Raw genomic sequence first — 19558 nt, 5'->3', positions numbered from 1 at the left:
TCCACCCTCATGCAATTCAGCCATTCAGCACAGGTTTTTTTGGAACTTTTGCTCGCGTGGCGGCGACATCAAAGCGTGTCGCGTGTCGCAACTCACTCACACTTTCACTCACACTCACACTCACACTCACACTCACACTCACACTTTCACTCACACTCACACTCACACTCACACTCTCTCTCTCTCTCTGGCCCCACCTGGCCCCATCAACCAAGCAAAATGTTAATATCAAAATACTTTTTTTTTTTATCACATCTTGATTCCACATTAGCCTACATTTCCTGTCTCAGTCCACTGGATCAGATGTTATTTTAATTGTTTATACGGTGGTGCATTCTATTTATATGACTTTTGTTTGTGTATGGCTATATCGTTTTGAATATATGATCTTCCTTGTCAAAAAAAGTAAGGCATTATTAAAGATGGGCACCAAAAAAAAAAAAAAGAATTCCTCTGATCCTCGCACACCACCTGTCATATCTCTATTCCCCACTTGGGGCCCACCCCACGCGTTGAGAACCACTGCTTGTGACAGCTGGCCTTGATATTGCTTAATGTTAATACATTTGAATGAAAGTCTTATAGAGCTTACAAAGGGTGTGGGAAGAACTTTAAGACCTCATATTGACAAACATGCCATTTGGAAAATAATCTGACTTTAAGACACTATCACTTTATAAGTGATAAGATCAGCATGCATTAAACTACATGTATCATGGATAAATTAAGAGCCATTTCCCAATAAAGAAAATAAGCAATAACAATGTTTAAGAGTTTGAGGTAAGTTTAGTTACCCTTTTGCTTCTGTAATGTAAAACTAAAAACCATACTCAAAGACGAGCGCTGACTTAACTTAATGCTTAACCGTTCATTACTGTCCCCCACACACCTATAGGTTAGAAAAGATAGTTTCACTCTTCACCTTTAAAATCCATCCCCTGGCAAGGTAACACACTTTTTAAAAAAGATGCCCTGGTTAAAAGCACCATCTTTCCATGACATGGTCTACCCTGACAAGAATGTCATTCCATGGACATTTTGTTGTGGGCAACTATAAGAAATAATGCAACAGAAACTGTTTCTTAACACAGTTATTATTATCATCAATTTGTAAAATACGGTAACAAATGCATGGCCATTTGGAGCTCTCAAAAGTCTCAGGAGAGATTTCAGGGTAGATCAATAACGTCCAACTCCCTGACATCAGCACTGCAGAAGGAGTTTTTATGGTGTTGGAATATATGCTCCAACATCATCCAACGTAGTGCATCCGCTGTCTAGGTACTCCAAGATCATATTGCCTCCATTATGTAGTGGAAGTTCTTGTTCAAGTAGAGAGAGCAGAGTGACATCCATTCTGAGAGCTTCACCTGTCTCAGGGTGACACAACCGCAGCTTCTTGGCTGTTAGCACGTTGTTGTTGTTCTTCAAGCCAGCCTGTGAAGCAGCCGTGTCGATCACTTTCCCAATAGTCCATTTAGTGCAAAAGAACATGCCCACAGAGCGGTCTTTGGCTTCCTTGGGCAAGAAAACTTGGAAATAGGCTCTCTCCACCTGTGGTATTCCTTTATCGCCAGATGCATGCATCTTTAACTTCATAAGTGCAACCTTTGCTGCTGTTGCGCTGTTCTTAGCTCCCTTACGACGACCGCTCGACGGCGTGTTCTTCTTTGATTCAACAATCTTTTGAACCAGCTCCTTTGTGGCTGCCATTCGCGGTTTCTGTGTCTCAAGTTTTTCACACGTGTGGTCATCTTGATGTCGATGAGCAAGACAGAAGTTCTTCTCACAGTGGGGGCAGATGACCGGTAGCAGTTCTCTACCTTTACAATCCTGAAATGCACATTGGTACAAGTTGCTACTAGCGCTACCCTCTGAAACAATCACCTCACGTTGAACATTCAGCTGAGGGCATGAATGTGATTCACGACTTCTGTGCTCCCCGCAGAAAACACCAGAGCAGGCATCACAAGTAAAGGGCAAAAAGTCGTTTTGGTTACAAGCCGTGACTTCGCAATGTTTGCCGATGTCCAGTTCAGCCATGTTTTCTTCCGCTGTACGCACACTGCTGCGTTGATGCGTGGGGTACGTGCATAGACATATATGTTACGTGAGTTTCGACGTCATTATTAGAAGTTATCCACTTCCGCTCAAGATGGCGGCGCAGCGGAGGAATCTAATGCAGAGCGTAAGGAATTGTTTTAGCAACACTTTTCTGTGTGATATTGCGACAACATGACAAATTCAACCTGCCGAATAGATGGCAGCTTGCTTATCATATTGAACTACGCATGATTTTCCAGAGATAAACGTGCACGATTTGCCAGTGTTTCCTTTGCATCACGGCAGTGTTTTTGGAGCTCCAGATAGCTAACGTTAGAGTAGTTAGCTAGCTAACTGTAGTTTGACAGTCCGTACAAGTTTCAATTTAGTCATCTCTTCTCCTCTGAATGCAACATTTACATTTTAGTAAAGATTCACATTCAACATTTAGGGATTATATATACTTCATTGCCTAGACAATTTACACGATGAATTCACATGAACATTTAATTGGCTACCTGGCCTGCGAGGAAGCTAACTCTTCAAAACATTAGCTTTTGCATAAAGTGAACGTGTGTTGACAAATCAAGGTGTACAATAGTTGTCAATATCTTCAAGTTGTCAAGTTTCTTGCGTTATAGACGACAGACAGGCGTGTACAGTATCTATCACACTAGAATGTGACCAGCAGAGGCTAATCAAAGGAGAGGCTGAAGCTTGCCAGACATTGCATTTCATCATTGTTGTTGGTGGAAGAGAGCAGGGAAATCACGTAGTCTAGTCACTGTGGCTAGAGTAAATACCAAGAGACGATGGCCTGTAACTTTTAGGTGAACATTCTTCTGTTTCAAGGTTTCAAGCTAATATAACAGTCAGCTGCAGTAGAACACAATGTATTATCTAACTTGCTCCAATCGTAAAATCACTGTACACTGTGCCTCACTGCTATGGGTGTATTAATATGATACTATTTTACTCTATTAATACATCCATAGCAGTAAGGCATTCTTGCGTAATCCTGGATGATGCAGTCATTGCTGAACTCTTTTCTCTCGTTCCTTACTCTCTTCAGCATCAGAGTTGGACAGATGACCTGCCCCTGTGCCAGATGTGCGGTGTGGGCAGTGCGCCCAACTGTGTGTACGGAACAGATGGCAAGGGCACTCAGAGCCACCCGTACGAGGATGGGCATTTCCGGTTCAGGTAATTTTTGTGTGTATTTTTTTGTATGGTGCTAATAGAGCTGCAGTTATCAGTGACCTATATACGGCACTTTTGGTGGTCCACCACAGTCTTCTGTAACCACTGTTTTCCAGGCACATGTCGACTTAAACACATCCTTGTCTGCTGTTTTTGCACATTATCTCACATACTGCCACAACCCATGTTGTTTAAGATGTGGGCTAATGGTGGCTGCTGGTTGTTGAGTAGTGCCTGTGGGATCCAAATTATATTTTGTTGTCAGCGTACCTTATGAAGCTTGGAATGTGACGCCTGTGGTTTGTCGATTATGTAAAACCGATACTCTCTTTCTATAAGTCTTGTGGCAGTTTAGAGGCAGTAGTTAGTTGAGTTTCAGTCAAGTGTCCCTAGTTTGAATAAACAGATGTTCCTGATACCTGATTACTTGCAGGATTTCCCAATAGACTCTCATGAAACTACCGTTTCTGTTTCCTGAGTGAACACCTGTCCCAAGTGTAGCCCTGATCTCTAGATTGGTATGAAAGGGCCTCTATATTGCTTGCAAATGCAGTTGCAGTTGTGTTTTTCTTTATCCAAAAATATTTCTTTATCCTGACATTTTCACTGCATTCTTTACTTTAGTAGTAATCATATGCATGTGACAAATAAACCTCCTTGAATATCCAATAATGTTTGGTCATATTTTTATCAGCGTATAATTATAGATACTTATATTTATTATCGTTTATTTGCTTAGAAGCAGTCCTTGATATACGATGGAGCAAGCAGACCCCTTCAAGAAATCTGCCATGTCATGCTGCCATCTTCTTACAGTACAGTAGCCCAGAGAGGACAAACTAAAGCACTGCCTTTAGAGAGGGCCTTTCACATTTTTGTCAGTGTCTGTATTTTTCTGACATGCTCGGAAATGAGCAAATATTCAGTTGGTACCAATTCAGCAGCCTCACCAGTAGAGGCTGCACCATAGAGCTTTAATATCAGACCTGCCTCACCAGTAGAGGCTGCACCATAGAGCTGTAATATCAGACCAGCCTCACCAGTAGAGGCTGCACCATAGAGCTGTAATATCAGACCAGGCCGTTGACATTTTGTGGTGGTTTGCAGTACTGCAATTAGTCTGTCATTTATCAGGATTTTGTGCTGAAGATGCCCTTGACTGAAGGTTTAGTCTGTAGGCAGCCATTGGTATGCTCTGCATGCTGCCCATACCCCTCTGCTCACTATGTCGGTGTTGTTTCTGTCCAATTAGAACCGAAGAGTGCTTCCTGTACGGCGTGTTTAATGGCTACGACGGCAGCAGCGTGGCCAACTTCATGTGTCAGTGCCTGACTGCAGAGCTCCTACTGGGCCAGCTCAACTCCACACACTCGGACGCAGACGTTCGCCGGATAATATCTCAGGTGCGACACCTCTGTCCGCTAGGTGAAGAGTTGCAAAGATGGCCTCTCTATAGGTCAAGTATAAGTATATACTTTTTTGATCCCGTGAGGGAAAATTCGGTCTCTGCACTTATCCCAATTCGTGAATTAGTGAACACACACAGCATGCAGTGAATACACAGTGAGGTGAAGCACACACTAACCCAGAGCAGTGAGCTGCCTGCCCAACAGCGGTGCTCAGGGAGCAGTGAGGGCTTGTCATATTTTTCTTTCAATCCTAACCAATAGAGTGCGTAAGTGTGATGTCACGTTTCCGTAACAACCAAAATTTCTGTTCTAAACAAACCAAATTCACAAAAATCCTATGCCAGATGATTGTTTTACAGAAAAAGCCACGTTTTTGCACAAATTAATCTACGAGTTGACATCGGTTGACATTAGCTAACTTCATGTAATAATAGATTTGCCCAGCTAGCCAATACATTATAAACTTTTTTTTCATGCTAGCATGAACGTTTCCTGTTAGTACACCAGAAGCTTACATAAACGCCTTGACATGGTAGTGATTTTTACCGCTTAAAATTCATTTATTTTCATTTTGAAAGAAACAACACGGTGAGGCAATATAAAATGCCACTTGCAGGTTGTTTGTTTAGAACAGGAAATCGTGTTACCGAGACAACGTGACACTTTCACTTACGCACTCTATTGTCTAAGTAATTAATTTACTACAGAGCCCTAGAGAGAGATATTCTGATTTACTAAGCCTTACTTTCATATTCTAGAATGATGTCATATATATTCTTGGTCATTCTGCTCTTCATAATTGTATTAAGACGCCTTCCAGTTCCCAAGCAATGTGGTAGGCCACTAAGGGACCATGTCATTTTTGTGTTTTAGGAGGATTAGTCAGAGAATTATTGATGAGTCCAGGAGGTAACTCATTAGGTTTACGTGTACATTATGAATTAAAAGTCATCATTAATGATTGAGCAGGCCAGCTAAAAGCATAGTGGTAATAGCATGTTGTTGATAGTACATGGGCTGGCAGTGATTGTACAATGCATTATTGAGATACACGTTACAACACCCATTCTCTTCAGACAAATCAGTGATTTTATTTGAATGTGAGGCGTTAGGAAAATGTAGACTTTTAGGGGCGATTTCCCATATATTCAATAGGACTTAAGTCCTACACTAAACGAGAACTTGAACCGAGATTCTCCTTGAGAAAATGGGCTTGATCAATGTACAGGACACCAGACCTTATTTCAATGCCAAAATAGATGCTGTTAAACATCCCAGCTTTCACCGTTGTGCCCTTGAACAAAGCACTTAACCCCAAGTTGCTCCAGGGACAAGGTAACAATGCCTTTGCAATAATAACTGACATGTATAAGTCGCCCTTTTAATATAACTGACATATGTAAGTTGCTTTGGAAAAAGCGTCTGCTAAATGCATAAATGTAAATGTAAACTTTGCTGCTGTGTTGCCAGTAATGGACTGCATAATAGAATGGCTCACTTGAGATGAAACTGGTAACTTTGTGTAGAACTTTTACAGTAACTACGCTGTGAGCTTGACATGAGATGAGAGTACTCGGTGAATATTTAAAGCAGTTCCTGTAAAAGTCCCTCGGACTAATGTAGGCAGCGTACTCTCGTACGTTATTGAAAAGGAAACAGAGGAGTTCCTCTCTGGCTAGGCTGTACCCACCACAGAATGTCTGAGCAGAATTGATTTGAATAGCACTCTCACTCTATAATCATCAACGCATAAAAGGTTTCCAAATGACCTGGCAACCGCGACCCTGATGTTCACGTCCCACGACACGTAAACAGTGTGAAATATTCATTTCACATACAATAACGGTCAAAACTTTTGAAACGCCCACTCTTTTAGGTGTTATGTTTTAGGCAAAGAAGTTCCCGTACAACATGTATGGGGACTCCTTCAGTACTGTTAGAAAACCATTCCCAGTGTCTACCGTTAAGGTGGTTGAGAGAATGCCAAGAGTGTGAGATGCTGTCATCGTAGCAAAAGTTGGCTGCCTTGAAGAGCAGAAAATAAAACGTAAACAACGTAAACGTAAAATGTAAACAAACAGCTTTGTTTATTCTTTTTTGTTTACTACATTACCCTTATCCCTCATCTGTTAATTCATAGTTTTGGTCTACAATGTAACAATAGGTGTAACAGTAGGTGTTTCAAACGTATGACCGGCAGTGTACGAGTGTTACTATTTAGTGGTGTAGATTATTCTTTGTGTAACATGTCTAACTTATTACATGGCTTTTCATAATGCTATAGAATGCTCCATTCACTTGAATGGGCCTTCCCAACGTTCGGAGGTCTGATATTTCTCGATAACAGACTTTTGCTAAGTGTAACAGAGTCAGAACGCTGTCAAGGAAAATGGGTTTTGTGATTCTAATTCAAGTCTTTCATATCAATCTGCAACAAATGCGTTCGCAAATTGCAATGGAATTTCATTGAAAGTGAAACTCGGCTAGTAAGATGTTACCATGCAACACCTGAAACTGTCAACTTCTATCTGTGTGGCGAACTTTTTATTTTGTTAGCGGAACCACGAAACAGTAGCCAAGTCAACGCTGCGCGTTGTTCGCCCTGTCAGGACCTATTTTCTGATAATGACCAGTGTTCTATACATTGTCCCTTACTTAATGAGTGCACTCATAAAAAAAATGTTATTCACTCCTTTATTGAGTTTCATGAAACATTGATTCCCAAACTCCCTGTTTCCAGTCTCTGTCACTTTGGATTAAAGTGTCTGCTCTTTACCAGTCAACTTTATTATTTGTATTATTTATATTTAAATAGCCTGCAGTGGCAGGGGTGTGGAGCCTTAGGTAACAGTCAAACAGGGCAGCATGCTTTGCTGCTTAGAAAACGCAAGGTGCTCTATGTTTTCATGCAAACACGGGTGCTTTTCTGTTTGGAATTTAACTTCTTTCAAGTCGAGCTGGGCAGCCAGTGCATCCCTGCAGAAACACGAGACGCTCTGGGAACATAAGCAGCGGGCAAACGGCTCACTGTGCCAATACGAAACAACGTATAAAATGCAAAGCTCACGGCAAAAAAAAAACCGTTCTGTCTGATCGTTGTTTAACATTTGGGGGAAGTGAACCGAGGAGGCGCTCACCGGGTGCTGTTGTTTGTTGTTGTCGTCGCAGGCCTTCGATGCCGTGGAGAAGAGCTACTTTGAGACCATCGGCGACGCGCTGGCCGAGAAGACCAGCCTGCAGTCCCAGATCCCCGAGGTAAGGACGTGCATGTGCAGGTGGCAGGGCAGGTGCTCTCACTCCAGTGACACATGGGCCATCATCACACATGGGCCATCATCACACACGGGCCATCATCACACATGGGCCATCATCACACATGGGCCATCATCACACACGGGGAGGTCCTGTTCGGTCCCTGGACCACTCTGGGCATGAATGGAAAATTCCCATCAGTGGTCCTTTCCCGAGCGGTAGAATGACTCAGGGTCATTCTGTGGAACAAAGCATCCAGCCTGTTTCTATGGGGACCATGTTTGTGCGCTTGAACATACTATAATGCATAATGGCTGTAAATATTCAAATAGCGGTAATGAACTGTTGGGGGCCAGTAAGCTTTTAGGTCACCTCACATCTATGCCTGTGAAGAGCTGGATATGATGTAAAGTGGCTCTTTGTTATGTGTAGCCTATGTGTGTATGTACTTGACCTTCTTTGGAAGTCCAATTAAATGATGGCTGGCTTTACTTATAGAATGCAGATATCCACCTTCAGTGCATAGATTTGGGATTTCTACTTTCATTTATATGCAGTGCATACATTTGTAGACTGTTTTACCTACCTTTCCTTTTTATCACATATTATGCATTTCCTTTCTTCCTCTCTTCCTACCCCCTCTCTCTCCTCTCTTCCTCCTCCTCTCTCTCTCTCTCTCTCTGTGTCCCCTGTAGGGTATTCTGTTCCACCAGTTGTCCCCTCAGTGTCAGAAGCTGTCTGAGAGGCTGGGCGTGCTGGAACAGGAAGTGAACGGGGGCGCCACCGCAGTGGTGGCCCTCATCCTCAACAACAAACTCTACATCGCCAACGTCGGTCAGTGAGATGCACACACACACACACACACACACATATATTCTCACACACAGATATATTCACAGACAAAGATGCACTCACGCATACACACACACCCACACACACAGACATACACACGCACATACACACTCACACATACATGCACTCACAAACACACACACACACACACACACACACACACACACACAATGGTCTCATTCTATTCTGTTAGCACATTGGGGTGTTTAGAAACATGCACTGAAACAATCTTTCACTTCCTAGCGTTGCTGCAGTCAGCGATTGTTTCAGCTTAAACTGTGTTGGTGAGATGCCAATGGCCTCCAACGCAATGCTGAAAATGTTTGCAATGAGCATTTGTGAAGGACTTGTTATTCTTGGTGAAAAAAAGCTGTGGTGTTCCGCTTTAGTGCACTGACTGCAGACATATTTAGACCCCTTAACCATCCCCAGGCACTCATTGTTAAATGCTGAGCCAGTTCGCAGCTTTGGAGACAACTTGTGTACCACTTCTGAATTCCAAAACAGTTCAGCGCAGAACACATAACACGGGAAGTTGATAGAGTGCAACTCTCCACAAGCTTCCCATACGCCTATAGACAGACTGACACACACACACACACACACACACACACACACAAAACATCAAGCAAAACAGCGATCCCCTCCCTCCCTGGGCTCGTCTGGGTCGATGTAAGGCAAATCCATTGCTATAATGATTCTTTATTGGGTAATTACTGAGGCTTATTGTTTCTGTCTGACAAACCAGACATCAAGGAGGGTCAGTTCATGCCAAGGGTGTCTGTCTGGCCCCTTAATAGGAAAGAGCAAGGGACCGCAGGGTTTCCTTTGGAGGTCAGGGAAGGGCAGAGAGTGAAAGTCATTTATATTACAGGAAAACAAAACACCCCATCCGAGGGCAAGGCTTGGACAGGGTCAGGAGCATGTGGTAGGAGTGGGCCAAGGCACTGCAGACTCCACTAGCGTAACGCTAAGTGTCTCAGACAGGCAGGTTAACATGTCTGCACGAGAACTCATGACATGGCAGACTAGTGTTGGAGGTTTTTTTTGCCTCGGCTACACTTTTTCCCTCAGAGAAAGTCGGAAAGAAGTGCGGAAATGTGGGATTCGGTGTCCCGTTTTTTCTTTTCGCTTTAGTCGGCTCAAGGAATGTCTGCTCTTGCTCTATCTTATTTGTGTCCAACACTTTTGTCTGTGTAACAATGCTTCAGGCAAACACACCATTTTCTGAGTTTCTTGGGCAGTGAATATGTATGGCGATCCAGCATAGCTCACATCAGATGAAGTAGAGCTAGAGAAGTTTTCTGTAGCTTACTGTACCTCTGAAGCAGGCTTTGTGGTGTAGTCGATTAATATCGGTCGCTTTGATGGACACAATTGTATGAAAAATACATTATAATCTATTTTTAACAATTGCATGGTTATTTAACGGCTATTTGCATTTTATAGACATGTTTTGTATTTGCATAATGTGTGTGTAGGATAACATGCTTAATGCCAGCTCAAATATGGCCTAACCAGAGCTGCCCTGTAAAAAAAAGCATAATAAAATTTATACAGTAGGCTTACTTAAGCTTCCCATTGCCTTGCCTATTTAGGCAGTGGTAATTGTATCATCCCGTAAATTCAACTGTTTTTATGGTCTCATTTGAGTTTAGTAAGCCCACCCAGGGAGACCCTGAGCAAGACGCGTGGTTGTCTTTATTAGCTCCATTAACAATGACGTGTGTGTGAACGCAGACACCGCTCTTGTGTAAACAGTTTTCGGCGCTAACTTCTGCTTTGTGGCTCCCGTGTCCTTTCCTCTCCTTAACAGGGACCAACCGCGCCTTGCTGTGCAAGTCCACCAGCGATGGCCAGAACCAGGTGATCCAGATCGGCCGAGCCCACACCACGGACAACGAGGAGGAGCTCGCTCGGCTGGCACAGCTCGGTGAGGCGAGAGAGAGAGAGACCGCAGGGGCAGAGGGGGTGGCAGTGGTAATGGCTGCGGCCATTCTCCTACTGTTACGTGTAAAAACAGTACAGAGTTGGAAGAAAACGGCCTAACTATCCATCCGTTTAGAAACCGGCATGACCGAAAGTTTCACACTTTTTTTTTTATAATGGTATGTGGTGGTCAATAAAGAGGGATTTTGAATCTTTGGGAGGGTGGTGCTAAGTTGCTCTCATCCGTGCTGGTTTTTAATGATGGAGCTGATTCCTAAGGTTCAGGTAGTAGGAGGTGAAGGGCTTCCTGATCCTGACTGTGTTTCCCATCTCTAATATGCATGCCCTTGGAAGTCCTCAATTACATACCTTTTATGTGTGTAGTCCAAGCCTCCCTCATCTTTTCCTCACTGACTTAATGTGCTGGTTTCATTGCATGTTCAGCTCACTGATGACCGGGGGGTGGGGGGGGGGGGGGGGGGGGGTGAGGATGATTACAGCCCCTGTGTCATGTGGTTTAATGATTGGGTTTTAATGGCCGTCGTTTCACGGGGCCGTAACGCTGAAGGTGACCCCTGTCGTGTGCGCCGGCAGGTCTGGACACCAACCGGCTGCGTCAGACCAGCCTCATCGCCGGCCAGAGCAGCACCCGCCGGATTGGGGACTACAAGGTGAAGTTCAACTACACGGACATCGACGTGCTGAGGTGAGGGCCCGCTCCGTGTCTTGGGGTCTTAGTGCTATTGCTGCTGCTGCTGCTGCTGCTGCTGCTGCTACTGCTGCTACTACTGCTACTACTAAAGGAAAACTCTGCCAAGTTTTCACATAGATCTCTGTTTCTCAAGGTCATCGAGTACTATCGGGGCAAAAAAACACAAAACAGTCGGTTCTACCTAGCTCGAGTTGCTGTAGCCAACAGATAAAGCTGCCAGGGAGCTACAGTGCTAACAGTAACATTGAGTCTAACACTGTTTTTCAGCTCCATTCAGTCAGACTGGATTGGAGCTTTATGATCAAACTTACACCCATGATGTCTTCTCTAAACGAGGCAAACGGTTAAAATACTACTTGTGTTCAGACCCCTGCGTTGTAAAATACGTATATCCTGTCTGAAGTGCAATGTAAATATAAATGTACAAGTTACAGGCCTACTTCGGTCAAGATGCGAGGTCTATGCAAAGAATAATTTACTAGGGTATGGAGTTAGCATTGTGACATTAATGTGCCAGTTGCTTTGTAGGTAGCTTTTAACATGTATTCAAGCTTTCAGCACCTTTCAAGCTTTCTGGCCACATCATTTGTTGGATTATGTTTTATTCTGGGCAGTGACAGATGAGGTGCATTCTGGGATGTTGGAGGGGAACAGAATTTGTCAGCGCACTGGCATGCATTTGACAGTGGGACACCCTCGGTAGTGGCTGAATCCCTGGGTAGCTTAACCACTGAAGCAGAGACCGAAATTAGACCGGCCCCTGATTTAGGAGACCAAAATGTTGTGTTCCCCAATGCCAAACACTTACGTAACCCTGGCGCGTCAGATTGAATAAGGCTCAAAAATAATAAAGGTAGTGTGAGAGTGGCTTAAAGTTTGAAATAATAGTAGACGTTTGTGGTCCACTGAGCCAGTGTAAAACCAGGTCATGACATCTTCGTCTGTCCCGAGCCCAACGATTACTTGATGAATGGCGCTTCGACCCAACTCGAACAGTCGGTTTTGGACGGCCGTGTTGAGCTCTAATCTAGTCTAATAGTCTCTCTCTTTTTTATTTTTAAAGCAGCAGGATAACGAGAGCTTAGTGATTATCTCTGTTGCCACTCTGCAATAAATGTTTCAGACGAAAAATTGAATGAAAAATCAAATGAAAAATTTGCCCCGTTAATTAATGCAGCGCAGATGTTGTGTCGAAACCCGTTGCAAGAACACAGGGCACATTTGATGGCGACTAAAGACTGTGCTTATTGAGCAGATTCTCACCGACCGTTTGATTCCGCTTTGTTGCTTTAGAGCCTCTTTGGAACTCTTCAAACAGACAAGAGTCATCATCATTGTGTTTATTGCCGTTTCAGGGATTCTGACAGCACATACACTCTGAGAGGATAATAAAAAAAAAAACCCAAATGTTTTGACTGAACACTGAGGTCTGCTCCTCAGGCCTGCTGTTTGACTGCGGTCCAAGTCTGGCATTACCACTTTGAGTCCTTTTAAATTGCATTAACCTGCACACCAAGAGCTCCAATTTCCTGCCCCCGCTGGGAAGTAAATAGGTCTTAAGCTTTGAATGTGATTCAAATTATCCACGCACACAATAAAAAGGGGGGGGGGAAGAAAAACTAAAGTCCACTTAATTGAATTGCTCCCCTTTGTGGAGCGACTCTGGCGTTTTGGTCATGCAGAGTCACAAGCAAAATCATCAGACCGAACCATGAGTAATTTGTGGATATTTTGATGCCTGATGCCATTGCCTTTTCTCTCTCTCAATCTATCTCTCCCTCTCCCTCTCCCTCCCTCTCTCTCTCTCTCTCTCTCTCTCTCTCTCGTTCGCGTTTTGTCCTTTACCTTTGAAGCCTTCCCCCCTCTAACTATGTTTGTTCTGTGTCTTTCTCCAACTTCTCGCCTCTCCTTTTTAGCGCCGCTAAGAATAAGCCGGTCATCGCCGAGGCAGAGATCCACGGAGGGCAGTCGCTGGAGGGAGTGACGGGCTTTCTGCTGCTCATGTCCGAGGGTCTCATCAAGGCTCTGGAATCCGCTCACGGGCCCGAGCAGGCCAATCAGGTACGGACGCGCCACTGTCAAACCCCCCCCCCCCCCCCCCCCATCCCCCCGACCGGCAGCCAAGTTGAGAGCCGAGCCGGTTGAGGGAGAGCGATGACCTTTGGCGACCTTCTTGACTCCAGCTGTGAGTGTGGCCACAGGGCCGCTGGGTGGCGGTGCACATCAAAGGCTTTCTGTGGTGGCGGACTTCAGAACCGCCGGTTCATTATGTGGGTCATAAGAATGCAGCCGCAGTTATGACTTTCACTGGAAATGGCATTGGGAGGTCTGGGGCTCCTGTTGGTGAAGGGAAAATGAGCACATGACATACATTCTTGCAAATGATAATTATAACATATATATATATAGTAAAACTAGTAATATATATATATATATATATATATAGTTATATGACTATTATTACTATTGTTATCATTATTGTTAAGCTCATGCACAATCTTTGTGCACAATAACAATTAAACAGAGAGAGAGCTAAATGTTTACTTTTGTGTCCATGTCATTAATGCGCTCATATTCCAGCAGTAATATTATTACTATGTCATAATTATCATTGAACTATGATTATGCCATATAATAATTATGATAATAATAATAGTAGCAATTAGATCATTATGAATTACTAAACTAGTGAAATGTTATTTGTAGTAGCATGTAGCAGCACATGGACTATAATAAGAGTCTGTGTCCCATTAAAAAGCATTAATTAGATCTTCTACATGCACTCCCTTAAACACATGGGTCTCACTTTCTCACTTCATGGTGCATGTGTACACACAAGCCTTATTCCCACTCACGGTGAAAACCATTTATTAAACGTTTATTCATTATTATGACCAACCTGCTGCGGCATGCTGTGTATTACAGCATAGTATGTGAACTCCAACACGGTGGTGTCATCTCAAATAGAATACCAAGTCTGTGCACTTAGCAGAAATGATGATCGCAACATTTAAACATAACGTTACTGGTGTCTTTTATTCAACAGCAGCTTAGTCATGCAGTTTAACATTATAACACTTTAGTGTCGTAACTTGCTTGTACAGCTTAGAGGAGCGTTTTCCACAGCTGTTACTCCAGATTCCTCCACTGCCATTATCACAAGTGGAAAGCTCGCATACAACCATGCATAGAGTAAACTGAACATGCACTCTGTCAAAATGAATCTCAAGCCCAGAATGATGCTGACGTACCATACATTACCAGCTGAGCTAGAAGTTCCAAGAGCTGTCAACATCTCTTAGCAGGCCCTCTTGCAGGGCAGCTTGTCCACTCATGTCAAGAGGTCAGTTTCCCAACAGCATTTTTAGCATATCTAGATTGTATCTCGCTTGGCAGTCAGTAGTCTGTTTCCCAAAACATCAACATCGTTGACCATTACAATAGCAACCACCTTGGTAGTGTCACTGCCGAATGTGAGTCCGTAGATTTCAGTTGCGCATGCACAAACAGTTAAGCTTCATACTGTCACATATCACGTTTTTAATTTAATTAAGAGCATATTTGTTAGCCCTTGCTAAAATGTGACCGAAATATGACCGAATATCAACACCGTGTTTCTGTTTCGTTTACGCGTGACGCAAATACGGTTCACTCCCATTTGGCAGTGACACTACCATGGAAGATGCATCGTAATTAGCAACTCTGCTTTTGGGAAACTGACCCCAGTGATATAGCATTTCATGCAGGCCAAGTCCTTCCGTTCCCTAACTCCCACACCTCACTAACCTCTCCCCCTCTCTCCCCCCCCCCCCCCCCCCTCCTTTTCTCGTTCCAGGAGATGGTTGCCATGGTGGCGGCGGAGCTGGCCCAGCAGAGCACGCTGGAGGCGGCGGCGCAGTCGGTGGTGGAGCGGGTGAAGCGGCTGCACCACGACGCCTTCGTGAGCGGGCGCCAGCGGGCATCGCACTGCTCGCGCCACGAGGACATGACCCTCCTCGTGCGCGTCATCAATTACCCGCTCTCCGACGGCTCGCTCACGCCCACGCAAGGTGAGCCGGCGTCCGTTCGCTTCGTCTCCGCGCCGCAACACAACCCCCCCCCCCCGACCGCTCGCATTCTCGAGCACCTTCGCTTTCTCCACTTAGCTCTGCAACTCCCACCTATGCACTTGTTAGCGCTGGAATATGAGCGCATTAATGACACGGACAGAAAAGGAATCCTTTGGCTCTCTCTCTGCTTAATTGTTATTGTGCACAAAGATGGTGCATGAGCTTAGTTGCTCGAAGCATAGCTGCACGACTACATCTACAAAAAAAGGCAGAAGTGGCCAAAGGATTTCAATCAACCTGGGTCAAGGAGAAGCCATCCATATACAGCCCATTAATCATGTGAAGGTTGAGATCACACGATTTACGAGCGAAGTCAGATGTGCTTCTCCTAGGTTTGAGTGAAAATCTGCTGTCATACTGGCTGTTAAAGCATCAGCTCTTTTTGAAGGTCTTGTACAGTGTGTACACCTATGACTCAAAACTGTTCATTTTATTGAGGTGCTTGTCGATTAGATGCTACGACCACTGCTCAGCCACACAACACCTGTGAGGGATTGATATTTTTACACATTCACGTACAATATGTAGATTGCATTATAGATGTTGACTACACGTTGTATATGGTATATTAAATGTTATAGATACACAAGAGAAACATTACAGAAGACGTTCTGTAATGTTTCTGTCCATCAACTGAGCTTTATTCTGCTGTATTTTCACTTCTCTGAGTTTTCGTAGAAACAGGAACTGACCAACAGATGTTGTTTACATGTTGCCAAAACATTTGAACAATTGAGCAAGCTTCAGCCAATGTTAACAATTCATTCATTCAACCTTTATTTATTCTCAGAGGGTCCATTGAGAGTAGCCCTCATTTTCAATGAAGCCGAGATTACAGAAACAGTGAAGTGACCAAGCGATGTTAAAAAAGGAGTATAGATCTATGCCTATAGATAAAACAATACAAAATGGATTCCATTTCCATCCATAGATTGCATTTTTCATGAAGTTGTGTTTTTTTCCTAACAATGATTCTCCATCCATTGTGTTTTCCAATGGCAGGTGGGCGCATCTACCCGGTCTCCGTTCCCTACTCCAATAACCAGAACACCAGTAAGACCAGCGTGACCCTCTCCCTGGTGATGCCCTCCCAGGGGACGCTGACCAACGGGACCAACACCGCCTCCACTCTGGAGGGAGGGACCCCCACACCTGGGTATGCTGGAAACCCCCTCCAGACTCTTGCTATTGTCTGCATGCTTGATCCAGCCACTCCTAACTTTCCCATTTGTTGCGTCTACTTGATGCCAGTCAGATGTACAGTATTGTTTTGTCTACGGCTGGAACTTTCAGTTCAGAACACGGGGAAGCAATAGCCCGATGAGATCAATTCTGCTAACTCAGAGTTGTATCGAGAATGGTAATGACTTGTAATGACCTGGCTGCCATCCAGTCTGGTCTACAAGGGATATGACTTTCAAATGATTAATGAGATGAAAAAAATGATTTTGTCTTTAAGGTGGACAATGTCCCGTCCATCCACACATAAAATTGATTTGAACTCCATTGTGAGATTGATTTGCAAACACAAACTTTGTTGCATCATAAACTAGCACCATATGGTTTACATGTGTGGGGACTCAGATTTGTATTGATGACAGTGTGTGGGTGGTATAGAGTAGATTTAATTGATGTGATTCCATCTGATTGGGCTCTCTCATCCTAATGTGTGCTACACTGCGCTATATGCAGACTAGTGACTCTCCAAACTAGCCAAACAACTGAACAAAGTGCTGATTTCTTGTAGTCACACACTTCTCGTCAGCATGTGCATGGCTTATCAACACTGTCATTCCACTCGTCTCATCCTCTGCCATTTCTGTCTCTCTCACTCCCACTCATCTGCTTTCCGTTCTCCGTCCCTGCGCTCTGTCCATGCCTGCTCTTATCTCCTCTGGCCTCACCCGTAGCATGGTGCTGGTCTCCACCATCCGCCCCTCCATATCCGTGGATATCTTGCAGCCTATAAGTGAGATCCCTGCCCATGCTCCGACTCCCAGACTTAACCCTAACCCTAACCCCAACCCCAACTCCGACGTTGGGTTTGGTCCCAACCCTCTCCCTGATCTGGACTTTCTCCTTGGTCCAGACCTAGACCCTATTGCTAAGCTTGATCCTATTGGTCTGGACCCTCTCTCCAACACCAACCATAGTCTTAGTCTCAACACGGCCTCCAACACTGCACCTACTGCTTATACTAATCTTTATCTTGATCTGGACCTAATTGCTAATCCTGACTCCAATCTGGTGGTTAACACTAACCCTGAGCCTATTCATAACATTGACTTCATTCTTGGCACCTGTCTGATTCCTGATGTTGAGCGTAATCTTGGTCCAAACCCCCCTCCTAACCATACCTGTCTTGTCCCGGACTCTAACCGCGACCCCTTGCCTAACTTTGACTTCCTTGGTCCTGAGCCTAACTGTAACCCTGACCTCGTTCCTCTCCTCCCTGTCCCCGACCTTGACCTTGACCCCGTCCTGCCGCCCGACGCTATCCCTGAGCCTGGCTCTCTCGACCCAAGCCTGGACCCTGACCCTGTGTCCTCTCTCGTCCCCATGTCCCCCGCCACCCCTCCCCCCCACAGCCAGAGCCCCACCGCCACCCTGCAGTCCACCAACACCCAGACGCAGAGCTCCAGCTCCAGCTCGGGCGACGGCAGCCTCTTCCGCCAGCGGGGGAGCCAGGCGGCCCAGCCGGACGAGACGGGACGCGTGCCGCCCTACGTGGACTTCACCGAGTTCTACCAGCTCTGGGGCTCGGACCACAGCGACGGACAGAGCACACAGGGCGGGCTGGGCCCTCAGTGAGGAGCCCGGGGGTGGGAGAAGGGGGTTGGGGGTGTCAGGGGCGGAACCGCGGATCAGAGGGATTGGACTTTTGGGTTGGAAGTGTTGCATGGTTGTGGGGGTCAGATGGGTTGCCTGAAGCGGGGCTTCTGTGGGAGTACGCCGCTAGACTCCATGATGAACTCAGCGACTGTGACATTGTTAATGCATAACTCCCAAGTTTACGGCTCACAGATGTCAGCAAATTCCCAACATGGATCTGCCAAGAGTGGCCGTAGTGCAATTTCTTTCCTCTTTCTTTTTTTTTTTTTTACTGTTTTTGATCTTTGAGCCATGCAGACATGAGGCAGGCAGACTTCAAGCTTGTGCTTGCTCTCTGTGTGTAGGATCTTGGCCCATTGCACCCCTGATCATATTTTTATTTTATCTCAACATGGTCTACGATCACAGATGTTTTGAGTGATGCTGGGATGAGTGTAAGCAAAGGTTAGCGAGGTTGGCACATTCCATCACCGAAGGTGATTGTGTTGAAAGCGGTGAATTCTAGAAGAAAACTGTAATGCACAACATGTTGAATGTGTAGGATATTCTGTAATGGTAAACAGGTCACAGATATACAGTAATATACATACACCGAGGTGTTGTGGGAGAGGAGTTTGGCTTGTCTCATCAAGCTCCCACTGAAAACATGAATTCGTCAAGAAGGGAATATACTTTACACCTCTTTATTTTTAACTATTGCCTTCAATGAACTGTGAGCCAAAGACATGGACTGCTAATGGGCATTTTCAAAAAGAAAAACAAAAAAAAACAACTCCCTGCTCTGACAGGAAACATGGTGGGCGCAAAACTGACACAAATCAATCGAATGTTGTCATTTAACATGCACCATGGCTGTTGTTGTTTTTGTTCTTATTTTCCTTAAAGGACTGTGGTGCGGTAAGCTACGTGAGGTACAGAAGTCTGACCGTTCTTTCTCTTTTAATCATGTCGTCTTGACGAAGGAAGGGGTGGGTGACGGGGGGGCGGAGCTTGAGTGCCAGCACCTGTCATGGTGCTTGATGGCTGACACGGCACCCACCACATCTACTGCGAGCATGAGTTCAGTTCAGGCACCCTGTGGGCCCATGCTAAAGAAAGACGAGGTCCGTGGGGTCGGAGTGCGAGGGGGGTCATGACCTTAGCAAATGCTGTCGTCACCGGGTTATATTTGCGAATGTCACTCATGTATATCTCTGTGTTTGTGTTCATGTTTGTCGTTT

The 19558-nt window shown here is 44.9% G+C and overlaps 2 protein-coding genes across 2 annotated transcripts; one reads left to right on the top strand and one right to left on the bottom strand.

Moving 5' to 3' along the window:
• Nucleotides 1-1076: 1076 nt before the first annotated feature.
• Nucleotides 1077-2067, bottom strand: zfand1 (zinc finger, AN1-type domain 1). Its single transcript, XM_062547208.1, has one exon. It carries the CDS (start codon nucleotides 2041-2043, stop codon nucleotides 1225-1227), a length of 819 nt encoding a protein of 272 aa, XP_062403192.1. The 5' UTR covers nucleotides 2044-2067; the 3' UTR covers nucleotides 1077-1224.
• A 60-nt stretch (nucleotides 2068-2127) lies between these two features.
• tab1 (TGF-beta activated kinase 1/MAP3K7 binding protein 1) lies at nucleotides 2128-18319 on the top strand. The gene is made up of 11 exons (XM_062547196.1): nucleotides 2128-2188; nucleotides 3116-3246; nucleotides 4496-4646; nucleotides 7821-7907; nucleotides 8600-8738; nucleotides 10573-10689; nucleotides 11280-11391; nucleotides 13314-13458; nucleotides 15233-15446; nucleotides 16509-16662; nucleotides 18095-18319. Exons 1-11 carry the CDS (start codon nucleotides 2156-2158, stop codon nucleotides 18315-18317), a joined length of 1506 nt encoding a protein of 501 aa, XP_062403180.1. The 5' UTR covers nucleotides 2128-2155; the 3' UTR covers nucleotides 18318-18319.
• The last annotated feature ends 1239 nt before the right edge of the window (nucleotides 18320-19558 follow it).

The sequence above is a fragment of the Sardina pilchardus genome, chromosome 1 (genome assembly GCF_963854185.1).
Source record: "Sardina pilchardus chromosome 1, fSarPil1.1, whole genome shotgun sequence".
NCBI lineage: Eukaryota > Metazoa > Chordata > Actinopteri > Clupeiformes > Clupeidae > Sardina > Sardina pilchardus.
Note: the sequence above shows the minus strand (reverse complement) of the source record. Positions and strands in the feature narration are given on the sequence as shown.

Excerpts from the sequence above, each read along its gene's own strand:
- zfand1 (XM_062547208.1), bottom strand. The coding sequence starts at position 2,043 with ATGGCTGAACTGGACATCGGCAAACATTGCGAAGTCACGGCTTGTAAC.
- tab1 (XM_062547196.1), top strand. The coding sequence starts at position 2,156 with ATGGCGGCGCAGCGGAGGAATCTAATGCAGAGC. Across the intron at positions 7,908-8,599 it reads TGCAGTCCCAGATCCCCGAG|GGTATTCTGTTCCACCAGTT; the intron begins GTAAGGACGTGC and ends TGTCCCCTGTAG. Across the intron at positions 8,739-10,572 it reads ACTCTACATCGCCAACGTCG|GGACCAACCGCGCCTTGCTG; the intron begins GTCAGTGAGATG and ends TCTCCTTAACAG.